General features: G+C 47.9%; 1 protein-coding gene across 21 annotated transcripts in view; it reads left to right on the top strand.

Moving 5' to 3' along the window:
* The window catches only part of RALGPS1 (Ral GEF with PH domain and SH3 binding motif 1), a 295428-nt gene that overhangs the window by 88513 nt on the left and 189694 nt on the right, over nt 1-17221 (top strand). For all 21 annotated transcript variants that reach the window (XM_081587230.1, XM_081587226.1, XM_081587219.1 and 18 more), the window contains exon 6: nt 12572-12655. In XM_081587230.1, the coding sequence (XP_081443356.1) occupies nt 12572-12655 (84 nt within the window). The remainder of the gene's footprint in view (nt 1-12571; nt 12656-17221) is intronic.

Below are 17221 nucleotides of genomic sequence, written 5' to 3'. Positions count from 1 at the left end.
GAACCTGTTACTTCAGATCAGTCATGAGTGGGTTCCTCGCCTGTCCAGGTCTGTCTTCCTGGTTTCCCTAGGCTAACCTTCCTCCCTGGTTCTCAACTGACGACCTTGGCTCCCCTGCCCGGCCCCAGCCCTGCTGATGGGGCTTCTGGGCTTGTCTTTGGTTCTTGTCTGACCTCTCCAGTTTGGTAATTCTTTCTCATATTTCAGGGTCTTGCCTTTGTACTTTGGTTAGAGCTCTGTTGTCCAAGATGGTGGCCACATGTGGCCGGTCCAAACTGAGGTGTTCTGTAAGTGTGGAAAATGGATCAGATTTCAGAGACTTAGTACAAAGGAATGTAAACTATCTCATGAACAATTTTGTATATTTTATATTGATTACAGGTTGAAAAGATAATATTTTGATATACTGAGTTAAAACAGTTGAAAGTAATTTCACCTTTTTTCTTCTTTTTTAAATATGGCTATTAAAAAATTTAAAACACATGGCTTGCATGATATTGCTATTGGCCAGCATTGGGGTATAGGCCTTTTTCAACCAGGGGTCCATGAGAGAATTAAGCCTCGGGCCTAAAGGTCCACTGTGTATGCAAGTGTCCTAGTCTTAGGAGAATTAAGAAGGTCACTCACATCATCTTCTGTGTTCTGTAGTTGAGATAAGCAACCTTGTTGAGAAATGCTGCAGCACCTGTTGTTTGTATCTATAATTCAGATTCCTGTGTGCCTGAGTCCCCAGCCTCTGGGATCTCATGCCTGATGATCTGAGGTGGAGCTGATGTAATAATAGCAGAAATAAAGTGCACAATAAATGTCATGTGCTTGAATTGTCCCAAAACCATCCCTGCACTGAGGCTGTGGAAAAATCGTCTTCCACGAAACTGGTTCCCAGTGCCAAGGAAGTTGGGGACCACTGCTGTAATGCTCCTCTTGTTATATTACATAATGATGACTGTTGGTCTGAGATAGATATTACTAAGCTTCTAAGTTCTATTTTTCTTTTTAAAAATCCCAAGCGAATGTACTTTTCAATATCTAAGGGGAAAATGACCCTTTCCTTCTCTGATTTCTTGATATGCAATTGTTATGTTAATAGTTTTCATAATATATAGCTTATCCTTACATTTAAAAAAATTTTTATTTATTTATTTGGCTGCGCTGGGTCTTCGTTGCTGCACATGGGCTTTCTCTAGTTGTGGCGAGTGGGGGCTACTTTTGTGGAGCACAGGCTCTAGGGTGCGGGCTTCAGGACTTGTGGCTGGCTCGTGGGCTTAGCTGTTCTGAGGCACGTGGAATCTTCCCCGACCAGAGTTGGAACCTGTGTCCCCTGCATTGGCAGGCGGATTCCTATTCACTCGACCACCAGGCAAGTGCCTTACATTTTTTCAGACAAGCCCACCAGGCCATGTAGCATGATTTTTTTTTTTTTTTCCTGCTTGTTCTGTATGTCTTAGGTGTTCGGGTGTGGGGCTTCTTTCCATCACCTTTTGTGCTCTGGAATAAATTATTTAGCATAAGAATTAGGTGTTACTTAAACATCTAATGATGAAATCTGACCAGACCCACTGGTAAAATCACATGGCTCTGGAACTTCTGAGTTCACTTTTCCAGTTTCCGACGTGGTATTTAGCATACTCACCAGACATAGAAAAGTTTGGGTTGGCCAAAAAATAGAAGGCAGTGCGAGGGCTAGGTCAGAGCCTGCCCTCCCCATGAAGCAGGTACTCCCAGAAATTTCATCTTGTGTTCCTGGTAGTGTTGTGGACAACTGCAGTTTGCAGAGATCCAGATGAAGAAGGGTTGAATTGTGCAGGGGCAGCAGGGGGTGGTGGTGGTGATGAACGTGATTACCAGATTTAAATTGCAGTGGAAACAGTGAGCAGCGAACCAGATACTGCAGAAAACCGGAGGAGAATTAAATGACAGACTGAAATTTTCTCCTAGAGCTAGGAAAAACAAAAGGAGACAAATATGATGAATTGTTTCTAGGAGATGTCATGTGTGTATAAGGAATCCTATGAAAGGAGAGTGGGGCAGACATGAGAACATGTCTGTAATGGTGTGGTAGGAAGGACTGACCCACACCTACAGTGTAAGTTTCATTGAGAGGGTGAGTGTGTGTGCCTGTGTGCTAGCCCTCCTCCCCCCGCCCTGGGAGTGGGCAGGGGGTCCCTGTTCTGGAGACAGACACCCTCTTATGCCAAGGGGGCCAGGCTCCTGAAACTGCAGGCTCGGGTTTGAATCTTGATGCTCATGTGGACCACGTAAGTGGATCTCAGCAAACCGCTTAACTCCTCTAACTAAACTTTCATTTCTTCCATCTGTAAAATGGGGCACTCTAGTATCCATCTGAAGGGTTGTTGTGAGAATTCAGTGAGCAATGGATGTGTGTACGTAAACCAATTGACGTGGTGCGTGACCCTTAGTAAGCGTTCAGTGAAGTTAGCTGTTGTTGTTCCTGCCATTACTATTAACCGAATGTAAATTCTGGTTTCTCTAGGTGTTAGGCTGATGGGTGACTTAAGGTCTCTTCTCTGGGCTTTCTGTGTTGTTTAAGTTTTCTGTAGTGAACACGTGCAAGGTCCCTGATCAAAAAAAAAAAACCAAAGTGTATTCTTTTTAAAAAGAGAACATCTGAATGATGTTATTTGGAAAAAATATTTCCCAAGACTATGGAGAAAGGGGGTTGAGCACAGTCCCCAGGGTGAGAGTGCGGAGTGAACGTGTGGCCCCGTGGGCCTCGTGACTGGCCCCGGATCCGGGCGGCTGCGCTGCGGGCGGCTCTCCGCGCTCTGCTCACGGGGCCCTTTCTCCGTCACATGGACTGGAGGCGGTTCACAGGGCTGCACTTGGCCGCTGCCCTGCCTGGACAGCTGGTTCCAATTGTGCCGAGCCGCACAGCCCTGGGGCTGGAAAGGTTTGCATCATCTTCACGACCCTCAGTCTACATGTGTGCTCAGCAGACGGTAGTCTGAGGACTTGACGAAACAGTAGCTACTGGGAACGCATGGCTCTATAGAAACAAATAGAAGCTGCAAAAGCAAATTCCTTCTATCCAGTCAGTGACCCCTACCCTGAACATGCACCTCAGTTCCGCAGAAGGCACCCATTTGTCCCCAGCGACTCTTTCCCCCTTTGTGGCCTGTCTGGCCAGGGCTTCTGAGCCCTGCAGACGCCCTCCCCTGCCGGCCTCCTCCTTTTCTCCACACACAGCCCCCTAGCAGGTGTTTGTTTCTGATTACTAAAGTGGCTTGCTCTCACGTGAGGAAAGGACGTTGCCTGTGTAAGAGGCTAGACTGTAGCACAGCAGAGGAGCCCCTGAGGGGGAGGTTGGTTCCACTGCGCCACCTCATGGGTAAAATCCACCCCGCGCGCCTTGTGAGGCTTGGGGCTGCTCTGCTCCGTCCCTCCGAGGTCTTTCCGTCCCACTCAGAGTCAACGCCAGTCTCTACCTGCCCTGCAGGCCTCCACCCCCTTCCTTCCCACCCTGTCTCCTCCCATCTCCCCAGGCTTCAGCAGCTCCAGCCTCAATGCCCACCTTGCACTGTCAGAGCTTCCAGGGTCTTCACACTTGTGCTTCCTTCCTGGAACTCTCAGCCTGGAACCCTCTCCCAGATCCTCCGGAGCTTGCTGCCGACCTCGTTCACGGTCTCCACTCCAGCTGGTTTACCGGCCAGGCGTCCTGAGGCATCTGCTCCAGTAATCCATTCCTTCATCCTGGTTAACATTTTTTTCAAAGGATTTATCATCATCTGACCTACCACAGATTTCTCATCTCTCTTCCCTCCCATGGAACATAGAAAGCAAGAGCATGTTTGTTTGGTCCTTTGCTGTTTTGTTTGGTCCATTGCTGGTCCTTTAACTCTGATATCAGGTGAATGTAGATGCGTTTCATAGACCGTCAGTTACTGTTGTCTTCCTCTTCTCTTTCTCTTCCTTCTTCATCCTTTCTTGTCACCCTCCTTCCCCTTCTTCCTCCCTCTTCTCCTGCTCCTCCTCCCAAGAAAGAGCTAAAGATGCCTCTCTCTCTCCACTGACATCACTCAGAAGACTCCACTCTAGGAAAGGCTTTTTAGGGCTTCAACCTTCAGAAATCAAGCAGGAAAGTGCAGTTGCCCTTTGTTGTCTTGAGGTGCGGTGATTTGGGTCCATGTCTGTCTCCCCCACTGGCCACCCACTAGGCTCCTCGAGGCCTCAGCTTCAGTCCTAGAGCTGCTTCCAGCTTGAGGCCTGCTGCTCAGTTGGCTCCCCCGTCCTCCCTTCTGCCCTCCCCTTTTCCCTCATCCCTCCCCTTCTCTTCTCCTTTCCTTCCTTTCTTCCGTCCTTGCCTCCTTTGGCCTTTCCTCCTCCCCTTTCCTCTTCCTTCCATTTTTCATCGCAGCTGATTTTGTCCCAGTGAGGATTTAAGGCAGCAAGGCAGGCGCCCCACTGGTGGAAATTTCCCGCCGCTCCAGTTAGCAGCTCTTTCCTCCGGGCTTCACTTGGGTAAAGCCTTACCATTTCCTGTAGGACAGACATGCTTCCTGAAGGTCCAGATGGTCATGATTTGATAGGCAAACTCCATCAGAAGGTACAGGTCACGTGAAAACTATCTGTTTATGTTGACACATTTATGTCATAGATGTTGACCCTGACAGGTTATCAGCAGGTTGCTTCTGCTAAGTCGCTTCAGTCGTGTCCGACTCTGTGTGACCCCATAGACGGCAGCCCACCAGGCTCCGCCGTCCCTGGGATTCTCCAGGCAAGAACACTGGAGTGGGTTGCCATTTCCTTCTCCAGTGTATGAAAGGGAAAAGTGAAAGTGAAGCCACTCAGTCGTGTCCGACTCTTAGCGACCCCATGGGCTGCAGCCTACCAGGCTCCTCCGTCCATGGGATTTTCCAGGCAAGAGTACTGGAGTGGGTTGCCATTGCCTTCTCCTATCAGGTTATGAGTTTATAAAAATTTTGTAATTTGATTGTTTACTCAACTGTTAAAATTTTATTTTAGAAAGTTTACAGTGTGTAATACTATTACATGTCACCTATTAAAGTTTGTTTCAAAGTCATCATTTCTTGATATTCCGATAGTATAGAAGAGCTTAGAAAGCAAGGCTTTGATCTTTTACCCCAGTCCTTTCCCCAGAGGATTCTCTTCCACTGGTTATTTTTGGAACTTTATTTGGTGCGCTGAAACCTCTGTTTCTTGTTTCATCAGCTTTATATAGTGTCCGTTGACTGCTCACTTCCTATGCTTCTCCTTCCCATCTCCACTGACCACCTCTGTCAGCTATATGTTTACACCGTCAAGTGAATTAAATTAACATTCTAACATTTTGCAGCTGCACCAAGTCCTTCAGTCCTTCCTTAGGTTGACTTTAAAAGTTGCAAACCAACAGACAGCATTAATTTTTGTGGGTATGTAAATGTAAATTTGTAGATGTCATTTGGGGCCAAGCTAGGTGGCGTGCCAGTGTTTTTTCATTTTCTAATGACCCACGGCCATTCAGGAGAGAATATGCCTCACGTCAAGGACCCATAGATTCTCTTTTCTTTTAATCCATCGACTGTCTAATATTGGAGAAAAAATAAAATATTTAAATGTGTGCAACTATTAAAATATGTAAACATTTTAAATACATACTATTTAAATGTACGTATACTAGTTAAGGGCTTCTCAGGTGACTCAGTGGTAAAGAATCTGCCTGCCAACACAGGAGACTCAGGTTTGATCCCTGAGTTGGGATGATACCCTGGAGAAGGAAATGGCTACCCACTCCAATATTCTTGCCTGGAGGAGTCCATGGACCAAGGAGCCTGGCTGACTACAGTCCATGGGATTGCAAAGAGTTGAATGCAACTGAGCGACTGAGCACCTAAAACCTGGTTCCTACGTATCCGAGGTTCTGAATCTGAAGATTCAACCAACTGCAGATGATGTACTACTCTATTATTTATTGAAAAAATCTGTGTAAAAGTGGACCCGTGCAGTTCAAACTTGTGTTGTTCAAAGGTCACATGTACTATGTTTTTTTTCCTGTGCTACATACATACTATGATAAAGGTTAATTTATAAATTAGGCACAGTAAGAGATTAACAACAATAACCAATAATAAATAGAACATTATAACAAGATGCTGTACTAAAAGTTAGGTGAATGTGGTCTCTCTCAAAATATCTTGTATGGATTTAATGCCTTTTCCATCTTATCTAAGCATGTACCATGCACTGTGGCTATATCTTTTGTAGTTTGAAGGGCGACAGCAAAACTAGCATGAATTTCTTCTTTCTCCTTCACAATTCCACAGCTAGAAGATTTGTTCTTACTGTAGATATTAGCAATTTCGATCTATTTTTTTTTCTATTTTTATTAAGTCAAGAACTTTCACCTTTTCATTTAAAGAGGAAGCACTTTACAGCTTCTTTTTGGCGTCTCCCAGTCACCAGTTTCACTCTTCCTGTGCTTTGGGACCATTATTGTTATTCTTTTCCTTTTCCTTTTTTTGGTTGCACTGCACAGCATGTAGAATCTAAGTTCACTGGCCAGGGATTGAAGTGGAAGCTCAGAGTCTTAACCACTGGACCAACAGGGAGATCCCTAGGCCATTTTTAAGTATAAGGGTTACTTGAACACAAACCCTGCCACACCACAACAGTCAGTCTAGTAACTGAGCCTGCTACTCAGTGACTAATGAACGGGCAGGACACGGTGGACCAAAGGATGATTCATGTCCTGAGCCGAGCAGAGCTGGAGAGCATGAGATGTCATCACGCTTCAAAATGGTGCACAATTTAAAACATGTGAATTGTTTATCTCTGGAATTTTCCATTTAATATGTTCGGATCTGCGGGTTACTGAAACCGCAGAAAGTGAAATTGCGGATGAAGTAGGCAGGACTACCATTCTCTCACGGAACCACCAGGATCCAGAGTGAGAACTCACCTAGAACCTCAAAACTTCTCTGTGCCCCGTTCCCTGTGCCACCGGCAGTCGGTGATCTAGTTTCTGCCCCTGTAGTTCTCACCTTTCTCAGAATGTCATAAAAGTGGAATCCTCTAATATTTTTCTGTTTGGTTCCTTTCACTTAGCATAGTTTTTGATGTTCTTCTGTGCTGATGCCTGTATCATTAGTTCATACATTTTATTGCTGAGTAGTGGTTGATTATAACAGTGGATCACAATTTGTCTTCCCCTTCACCAGCTGATGGAAATCTGGGTTATATTCAGTTTGAGGAAATTGAGATAAACACGCACACATTTCTTTTGTGTGCGGACAGATGTTTGCTTTAGTGAGACTGCTGGGTCATTTGCTAAATGTATGCTTAAAATGAAAAAGAGACTGCCAGGAACTTCCCTGATGGACCAGTGAGTAAGACTCTGTGTTCCCAATACAGGGGGCCTGGGTTCCATCTCTGGTCAGGAAACTAGATCTCACATCCTGCAACGAAGAGTTTACATGCTGAAATTCAAGATCCTTCATGCTGCAACTAAGACTTGGCACAGCCAAAAAAAAAAAAGTTATTTTTTTAAAAAAAGAAACTGCCAAATGGCCCTCCCAAATGTTTCTACCATTTTGCATTCCCAGCAGTGAGGTATGAGAGCTCTGAAATGCCTTGTTCCTTAGACCCCCACTGCCAACACCCAAACTGGTGCTGTCTTCCCCCACTGCCTCAGCACTCCCTGGGGTGCTTCTAAAACCCCTTTGACTAGTGCATGACTGTCCCGCCGGTTCTTCTGAAGATTGTTCCAGAGGGCAAGATGGGAGGGATGGGGAGAAACATGGAGAGAGGAAGAAGGGGGAAAAGATTGCCATTGAGCAAGATGGTGATGTGGTGTCACTGGCTGGTGCCGCCTGGTGGTGGTCCCTGAGGTCAGATTTAGTGACCTTCCTTTGAGGTGGTACATTTTCCACGTGGGCATGTTTTAGGAATGTAATTTGGAGAAGATTGTAGTTAGAATTAAGCTCATGCGTGAAAGGGCCTTGTGTGGCTGCCTGTGGCTCAGTGGCTTAGATCCTGTGGGGGTCTTCTGAGAGAATTTTGTCCCCTTCCCCAGATCTCCTCTTCCAGGGCCTTACCTCACTGACCTCAGACACAGTCAGGTCAGGCCTTTCTCAGGCCACCTCAGGGCATCTGACTGCTAAAACCCTAAGCACAAAGCTGGTGGCCAGAGAAGCTTCCAGGGTGAGCGGAGACCAGTGTTGACTCTTGTTATCGCCTGGGCATGCTTACAGATGGGGGTATTAAGACAAAATTGTTTTTACACTGGCTAGGGATTTTTTCCATGGTCAATTTGTTGTAAACACTGTCCTTTGATTGAATATCTAAATGATTCTCACGTCTTTAGGTATTCTTTATTTAAGGCAGCTGATCAGACACCCTTTTCGTTCTGGGCCTTCTGATTTGGGGGTTCCTGTGGGAGGCCAAGAAAGGTGTGGCCAGGAGGTGTCTGATTCTACTGGTCTGGAGTCAGAAGAGAAACTTGGACTGGATACAGGCGTGTGCTGGAAGCCATGGGAAAGTGTGATCTTCCTGGAAGGGATGCAGACACCTTCTTGGAAGGTGACCTTGGACAGGTTTAGGTGGGGCTTGGGAGACATGGGGAACTTCCGTGGTGGCTCAGATGGTAAAGAATCTTCCTGCAATGCAGGAGACCTGGGTTCGATCCCTGGGTTGGGAAGATCCCCTGGAGAAGGAAATGGCAACCCACTCCAGTATTCTTGCCTGGAGAATTCCATGGACAGAGGAGCCTGCTGGGCTACAGTTCATGGGGTCACAGAGAGTTGATCCCATGACTGAGTGACTAACACTTTCACTACTTGGGGGACACATGTCAGAAAAGAACAAAGCAACTGAAAAACCACTGGGAATGGCAGGGGGGAGGGGCACAAGAGGTGAGAATTCAACCAGGAGAACATCAGAGGGGTTTCCCCGCCAGGGGATCAAGAAGGAGGTGGCCAGGAACGCTTTTAAGACATGTGCCTGGAAAGGGAACAAAGAGAGTGAGTGGAAGCTGGAGGAGCTGGAGGTCTGGAAAAGATGGCCTTGGTTATTACTGTCAAAGTGATATGTCATCACCATTATTATTATTAGCCAGAGAGGCTTATGCTAAGCCTCTTGAAATGCTAGCGGGAAAGAAACTGGAGAGGAAGAGGTTTGAAGATACAGGTGCCAGAGAAGGCATCAGAGCAAGACTTCTGAACAGGGAGGGCAAGGGAGCCAGAGCCCAGGAGATGGGTCCCATGGAGACAGGACCTGTCTTCCACTGAAGCCCGAGGAAGGGAGAGGAGGCAGTTTATTTAGTGGCAGAAAGTTTCTCCCTGATAAACCCAGGGAAGCAGCCTCATAGTGGAGGAGAGGTGCTACAGGAAGCTGGCGAGGACTGACCGGGTTCTTCCTGTCCTTTCATGTCCAGTGGACCTCGGCAGAGAGCTCAGAACCAGGAGCAGCCTGGGCAGGATCAGGGCCCCATGCAGCCTGGGGACAGCAGCCTGGCTCTCCAGCATGCAGGCTACAAGGGCCTTACCAGCCTCATGCCAGCCCCTTGCCTCCCTTCCGAATCAGCCCCATCTCCTCTGGTCAATTTTAACTTAATTATGCTCCAATCAGTTCCGTAGCATAGACCTTTTTTAGGCATTAGTGACTGGAGGAGTGTTGCTCTATTACTTCACATTTTCCAAACCCGCTTCACACAGATGGAATCTCTTGTATTCCAATAAGGCCAAAACACAGAAGAGGAATAGTGCCAAAGAGGCTGAGCCCAGGACTTGTTTTAGTGCAGTTAGAACGGTCTTATTTCGTTTGACATCTTGATAAATCTCTCTGCACTGGTTTTGGGAGATTTCAGCAGTGAGGAAGGCTCATGCCCTGTGCATTCCCCAGATGAATCCGCTGTGAGCCAGGCCTGCGCCCCGCGTGTCCCTTCCTTTGTTGGGCTTTGTCTCTCTTGATACTAATGCCAGGAAAGCGGTCCCCAAGGAAAAGAGTGACAGGGTTGAGATTCAGAGCAAAGAAAGGGCTCTCTCTCTTTTATCAAGGAATTTCTCAAACATAGTGTTTTGCCCTGTTGAGGTTTTAATTTTGAATGTGACATGTCTTGTAGCGTGAAAGGGTCTAAAAATTGCACATAGTTTTTATTTATTTATTTTTAAAATTATTTATTTATTTGGCCGTGCTGGGTCTTAGTTGTGGCATGTGGGATCTAGTTCCCTGACCAGGGATTGAACTCAAGGCCCCTGCATTGGGAGCATGGCGTCTTAGCCATGGGACCACCAGGAAAGTCCCCACATTCAGTTTTTAAATCAAGGTCTTAGGAATGTTCAAATCAAGCAAATTTGGGGCAGATGTATTAAGTACCTGCTTTGGTTCCTGCCTGCGTGACATCAGCAAAATGAAAGAGAAATAATGATAGATTTTTGTTAGTAATTCAAGACAGCAGTGAGAGCACATGTGGAATAAAGAAGGGAGTGTTTGGAGTTAAAGTCATGTCTGATAGCACATGTCTGACCCTGGGAAGAGGAGGGGGGTGACCTTTATCAAGTAATTGCTACATGCCAGGTGCCCTGTGTGTGCTTTAATCTCACTTACCTGTTCTCAAGAGCTTCGTGGGTAAATATATCATCATACCCATTTCAAGATGAGAAAATTGAGGTTCTTCTCAGAATGCAGCTGATACGTGGAGGGCAGACTCTGACCTCAGTCTATCTGTAAGGTCCACGCTGCTCCCTTTGAGGATGGCTTCCTACGTTACTTATGGTGTGAAAATAAGACCCAAGCACTGACTTAAACGAGCACTTACACACATGCAATGTGCACCCCCTCCCATGGATATGTATATAACTTCTGCTGTTTATTAAAGAATTCAGGAAAAAACAAAGGGGGCAACTGTCACCAGCAATTGGGCGACAATCAGTCCTTGAACATCAGTTTTACAAATCTCTTTTCTATCAGATTATAGCCCATACATTTCAGAGCTGGCTTTAGGGTCCACCTGGGAGAGAGACCCTTGCCTTCACAATTACATTTCAAAAGGGCAGTGATACACATCTGCAGACTGATGGAAGCGTGTGTTCTAAAGTGGGGTGGTGGGAGGGCTCAGTGGAGCAGAGGTAGGTCAAGTATACACTTGGAAAGAAACTCAGATATACATTTCAGACAAGGAGAATCATGGTAAACAGAGGTAAACTCTGCGGCTTAGAGACTCATGTCTACTTGTGAAAAGAAGGGGAGCAGAAGGGGAGCCAAGGCTTCCTTAGTAGCTCAGCAGGCAAAGAATCCGCCTGCAATGCAGGAGACTCCGGTTAGATTCCTGGGTTGGGAAGATCCGCTGGAGAAGGGATAGGCTACTCACTCCAGTATTCTTGGATTTCCCTGGTGGCTCAGCTGGTAAAGAATCTGCCTGCAATGCGGGAGACCTGGGTTCGATCCCTGGGTTGGGAAGATTCCATGGAGAAGGGAACGGCTACCAAATTAATGGGCTTCCCTGGTAGCTCAGCTGGTAAAGAATCCTCCTGTAATGCAGGAGACCTGGGTTTGATCTTTGGGTCAGGAAGATCCCCTGGAGAAGGGATAAGCTATCCACTCCAGTATTCTTAGGCTTCCCTGGTGGCTCAGCTGACAAAGAATCTGCCTGCAGTGCAGAAGACTCCGGTTAGATTCCTGGGTTGAGAAGATCCCCTGGAGAAGGGAATGGCGAATGGCTACCCACTCCAGTATTCTGGCCTGGAGAATTCCATGGACTGTATAGTCCATGGGGTCGCAAAGAGTCGGACACGACTGAGTGATTTTCAGAGGATTCATTCAGGAGGATGAGTAGTGCTGAGCCCTCCTCTTCTTTATTAAAACTGATATGGTGAGAATTCTGTGAGGTAAAAAGTGAGGCTTCTTGTCCCCTGCCCACACATGGAGGGTTCTTGGTACCAGCCTCATTGATAGGTAATATTTAGGTCATTTGATTCTTCAAATTATAGTGCTAAACCAGCTAGGAAAAAAGAGACAAGGCTCCTGAAGAAGGGCACCTCTCCTCCTGCCCCCCCTTTGCTTTTGTGAGAGATAGGAGAGGCCAGCTTCAGGAAAGAATCCAAGGTCATCCCAAAGCTTCTCTGATCGCAGTGGGCTTGGCCTGGGCTGTTCCCTGATTCCAGTAATGGAGGATGTCCCTGGGCCAATGAGAATCTTCAGCCAGATTTTAATTTTAAGTTAGCCCTGGGAGGGGGCGGTGAATCCTGCTTTTTATAACATTATACCCTCTATCGGACAGTCTGCATTAAGAAGGGACTTCTAGTCCCAGGGAGCTGGCAGAGTGGCCTTGTGGGGTTGAGAGTAATTTGGGCACAGAAGTCCCGAGAGATGTGGCTGGGGTTGTGGAGATCAGTAACCTGCTTCTCACCCTCGCCTCTGGGGGTCCCAGGATGCCCCTCTACCTGTGGAGCCAGCCCCTTTCTCCAGAGGGGGAGGAGACTCTTCCCCACCCTGGGAGGGCACAGATGGCCAAGGTTTTAGCCCTTCCCCACCTCTGGGCCCACCTTCCAGGTAGATGCCCATCTGTATTTGCATCCTCATTGGAATCACTGTTTGAAATTGACTCTGTGCTTCCTAGGAACTAGCCAGCTGTGGATGGAGTAAGAAGGAGAAACATAGTCTTGCCCCCAACGTCGTGGCTTTTACCCGGAGGTTTAACCAGGTAAGAACACCCCTTGCATGTGTGCGTGCAGATAGCAATCTGTTGTCCCCCGTAGGCTGGGAGCCCCTCCAGGCTTCACTGCCAGGCACCGGCCCCAGTCCAAACCCCTCTTCCTGAACCCTCCACCTTCATCCATGCTTGTGCCATCACAGTCCTTTTTCATACAACAGATGGAATTGAACACATCTTTTCTATATTTAAATCATTTCAGTGGCTTCCAGTTCCACTGAAACTAAGGTTCTTCGGGAGCCTTAATATGCCCTGCAAGGTCCTGCCTGGTGGGTCTGGCCTCTGTCCGCCCCTCCGGCCTCATCTCTTATCCCTCCCCTCTACGCTGTGGTCTTCGGCCATCCTGGCCCCCCTCCTCTTTCCTGCTGCATCACGTCTCAGTCCCACGAGGCCCCCATTCGTGCTGTTCTCCCTGTTCAGCTCCTAACCAGATCTCAGCCAGAATGTCACCCTCTCCAGGAGTCTTCGGTGAATCCCAGCCTGTGTAAGGGCTCTCCGTCATATGTCCCCTCATTGCTCCTCTGCTTCTCCGTGTGGTCCCTTCCCCGTCTGTCCGTACTTTGTGTAGCTCTTTAGTCTCCATCTTCCTTGCCAGTCTGCGGGCTCCACAGGAACTGTGTCTGTCTTGTTCATCTCTGTTTCCCCTACCACCTTACCCCGTGTCAGCTGTATTCAGTAAGTATGTGTAGAGTGAAAGAATGAGGTGCTTAAGGAATGCTCCTTGAATTGAATTTATTTGAATTCCTGATGACCTGGTCGCTGGCCCCACTCATGCTGCTACAGGCCGACGAGGCTCACTCAGAAACTTTGCTGCTGGTATGAAGCTGCACCCTCACCTAAAGGACCAACGGAGCCAGGGGGATTGGGAGGGCAGGCTTCTGATTGCTCAGACAGACCTGCCAGAACATGATCTTCGGTAGAAAGTACCCTGCAAGACCCCCTTGAATAGACCAAACCTCCAAATGGGGCTGTTGACAGTCTTTCCTCTTTGTTCTTGTTTTTCTGGTTTCAAATGAGGACAGTGGCCTAGAGGTTGCACAGCGTACGTGACTGGAGCCTGGAGTGTTGGGCCTGGGTTCCCTTTGGGCCTTCCCTCCAGCTGGGCCATCCCTCTCGGAAATGCCGGGTGCTATGCATCACCATCATTCAGCCTCTCCAGCCTTGGCTGGCTACCACCCCAAGCACAGCGGGAGCCCCCAGAGAGGCACCGGCTTGTAGTCAGCTGATCGGGGCTGGAGTTCGCATTACCGTTGTTTTATGAGATACAGTAGGAACTACGGAAGGCCTAGCTACATCTGCGGTAGGGACTGTATATCGTTTGTTTTGAAAAGAGAAATTCTGAAGCCTTTTGTGTGTTTTTATTCTTTTTTACTCTTTATTTTCAAAATCTTCTCCTTTTCAACTGAGCTTAGTCTTTTAAAAACAACCAGATGTGTACACACTATCAGGGGATTCATAGTTTCCTTAGCAAAACTATTTGACTGGGAACCAGCCGAGTCCCACCTCTGATCAGCCACAGCGCTCCCGGAGGAGGGCCACTGGGGGCTCTGATGTAATCTGCTTTGCACGCGGAGGCCAGGTCAGCTTGGCAAAGGGCAGCGCGGCTTGTTCTGCAAACAGTTGTTTTGTGTCCAGCTCGGACCAAGCGGGTGAAGCGAGCCAGAAGTAAAGCTGCCTTTTCCCAAACAGGATGCTCTGAGAGATGGTCTTCCTGCCGGCCTGTGAGCCGCTTAGAGAGCAGTTCCTAGACGCAGCCCTGGTACCAGCTCTGGCTTGAAAACTGGCCTACGGCCAGGCCGTCAGCCACCAGGGCTGCTTTCCCTGAGATGAACTGATTGGTATCCATCTCCTCCTGGCTGACTTTCATATGTGTCAACCAGGCTGCTCATTAGACTCCAGCTAAAGGCAAGCAGGTCACTTACCTCTCTGAGCCTGTTTCCTTATCCGCAAATGAAAATCATGGTAGTTAGTACTCACTTTGCACAGTTGTTTCAAAAATTAAATGAGATGATCTAGGTAGAGCTCTTAGCACAGTGTCTGTGTCTAGTAGGCATTCAAGCGTTTTTTTGGGATGGGGTGGGGAAAAGGGAAGATTAGCTGATTGGAAGGAGGTGGCTGGGGAATCTGAGGCTCCCTGTGGCCAAACCAGAGCCAGTGCTCTGGTCAGCCCCGGAGGACGTGCCTGCTCCTCCATGGGGCCTGTGTCCCTTAGCATTTGTTTATGGAATGGCTGGGACGGAAGAGCTGGGCTGAGTTCCCTAGGGGCCTGTTATGGGCCAGGCTTGTGCCTTGGCCCCAGGGAGTTCATCGTAAAGCCAGAAGTTCTCAACCTTTTTTGGATCATGGTTTGTTTTTTTTTTTGAGAATCTGATGTATCACCTATGAACCTGCCCTTAGATAAATACACAGATGTATACATTTGCATTTAAGTGAGTGCATTTAAGTTAAGTAACTGGGTTTGCTGCTGGCCCCCCACAGCCCCCCACAGCCCCCCACAGCCCCCGAGTTTGTGCATGAATACTTTAGAGGACAGCAGGCTGAGAAGCTGTGGTCGCGTGGAATCCAGCAGACCTGAGGGTGCATCTTAGCTCTACGACCTGTTACTCGTATGATCTTGGCTTGTCTTTCAGCCTCCGACCTTCCTCATTTACGAAATAGGAAGAATCATTTCAAGTGGTTTTTGAAGATCAGATGAGAATCATGGATGTAAAAGGTTTAGCTTAGCACCTGACACACAGTAAACAAATAGAATTAGCTTTAAAACAGGTGGTAGCGTCATGGGAGCTACAAGCTGAAAGGAAGGTTAGCTTTGGGCCCAAGTGCTGGCGGTAGGGTGGGGATTATGTCCTGAAAATGAGGAATTCAGAAGAGATGGACAGGGAATTGGGACAACTTGGTTCCAGTCTGGTCTCGGCTGCTAACCTGCTCTGAGGCTGGGGCAAGTCCAAGTACGGGTCACAAGATCCTTACGTATTAGTGGGGACTGGACAGAGCAGAGGTTCTCAATGCTTTGCCCTGGAGGGTAGCTTTCACTCTACTCAGGACTGATATATACACATAGTTTCTAATGACGGAAACCCCTACTGGCTCATGGAACAAATCCAGGGAGAGGTTAGACTTCACGTATTTCGGGGGGCCTCGGGAGGTACTCCTCTCTCCACCCGGAGTTCCCGCTTTCCTCTGTGCCAGCTCCCTGCAAGCAGCCTCCTCCTGTCTGGTTTCGAGACGGCTGTCAGCAGCTCCCTGTGAGGGCAACACCCGCAGAAAAGACCTGCCCCTTTTCCATTCCATGTCCTGGACTTGAGACTCCGGGGTTGATGGCCCTGATTTGGATTCTGTCCTGTGCACCCTGACCTCATGGCCCTGACAGGAAACAGAAGGCTCTGGCTGGCCAAGTCTCAGAAGCAGGCCTTCCGGTGGAGGCGGGTAGGGAACTGGGTGGCAGGGAGTGAGATTGGAGGACTGACAGTTCCTCCAGGAGAGTCGGTGCTTGGGCAGGAAGTGGCTGAGAGTGATGGCAAGGCCCCCACAGACCCTCTTCCCTCTTGCACTCTTCCATCCTGTCGGAGCTTTCCTGCTAATACCCCATCACTCTCAAGTCCCGTCTATCTTCTAACTGCCCCCTTCCTGGCCCCCCCGCCTCAGTCATTAGCCTAATCTCTGAATGTTCCTGCTCCTTCTTGGCTTTAATCAAGACTCTTAAAAAAAAAAATGTTTATTGAGCACTTAGGCCCAACTCAACTGAGTTAGATACTGTACTGAGCATTTAACCTGCATTTGATTCTGTTTTCACAAAGGCCACTGAGGCTGATATTTTAAACCCATTTTATGAATGAGAAAGCTGAGGTTCTAGAAAATGAAATAACTTGCTCAAAGTCACATAGCTGGTGAGTTTCTCTATTGAAGGGCCTCCCCCATTTTTCTGAACATGACTCCAATAGATCCCCCTCGTTTTTCCAGACCTCATTTATCACAGGGCTGGGAGGCAGTGTTAGCATTTTCCCTTCCAAAAGCTACCTCCAAACAACTGTTGTTTCCTCATTATATAAACCCACTTTCATTTGAGGCTCATTACTTCTAGTTACATTCATTTATTTATTTAATAGACGTTGACTGACCATGTCCCAGGCTCTGTCTTTGGTTCAGTAAACTAGATGTAGCCCATGCTCACAGTCTAGCTGGGGAGACAGAAGTAATGGAGGGGCTGACAGTCCAGGGGAATCAGCGTTAGGATGGGAAAACCAGAGGAGAGGTGTGGGCAGTAGGAAGGGAGGTCAGGAGACTGGATTGGAGTCTGTCCCATTCATCCAGGTGAAGGATAGAGGTGTAAAGTGGCCAGACTCAACAGAGTATTGAGACCAAATGGTAGCTCTTGGTGATTGACGTGGAGGGAGATGACAGGGAGGAGCAAAGAGGGCCCTTTTGGTCTTTGGCAGCATCTCTCTTTGAGATAGTAAGCACAGAGGAGGAGCAGCTGTGAGAGAGGAGATGAGAAGGGTTTGGACGTGTGAGTTCAGCTATGCAGCAGGTATCGGATGTTTGAATCTGGGAGTCAGG

The sequence above is a fragment of the Giraffa tippelskirchi genome, chromosome 4, assembly GCF_054371585.1.
Source record: "Giraffa tippelskirchi isolate mGirTip1 chromosome 4, T2T-mGirTip1v1.2.pri, whole genome shotgun sequence".
Lineage (NCBI taxonomy): Eukaryota > Metazoa > Chordata > Mammalia > Artiodactyla > Giraffidae > Giraffa > Giraffa tippelskirchi.
The sequence above is the reverse complement of the archived record's forward strand: the minus strand, read 5'-3'. Positions and strand labels throughout refer to the sequence as shown.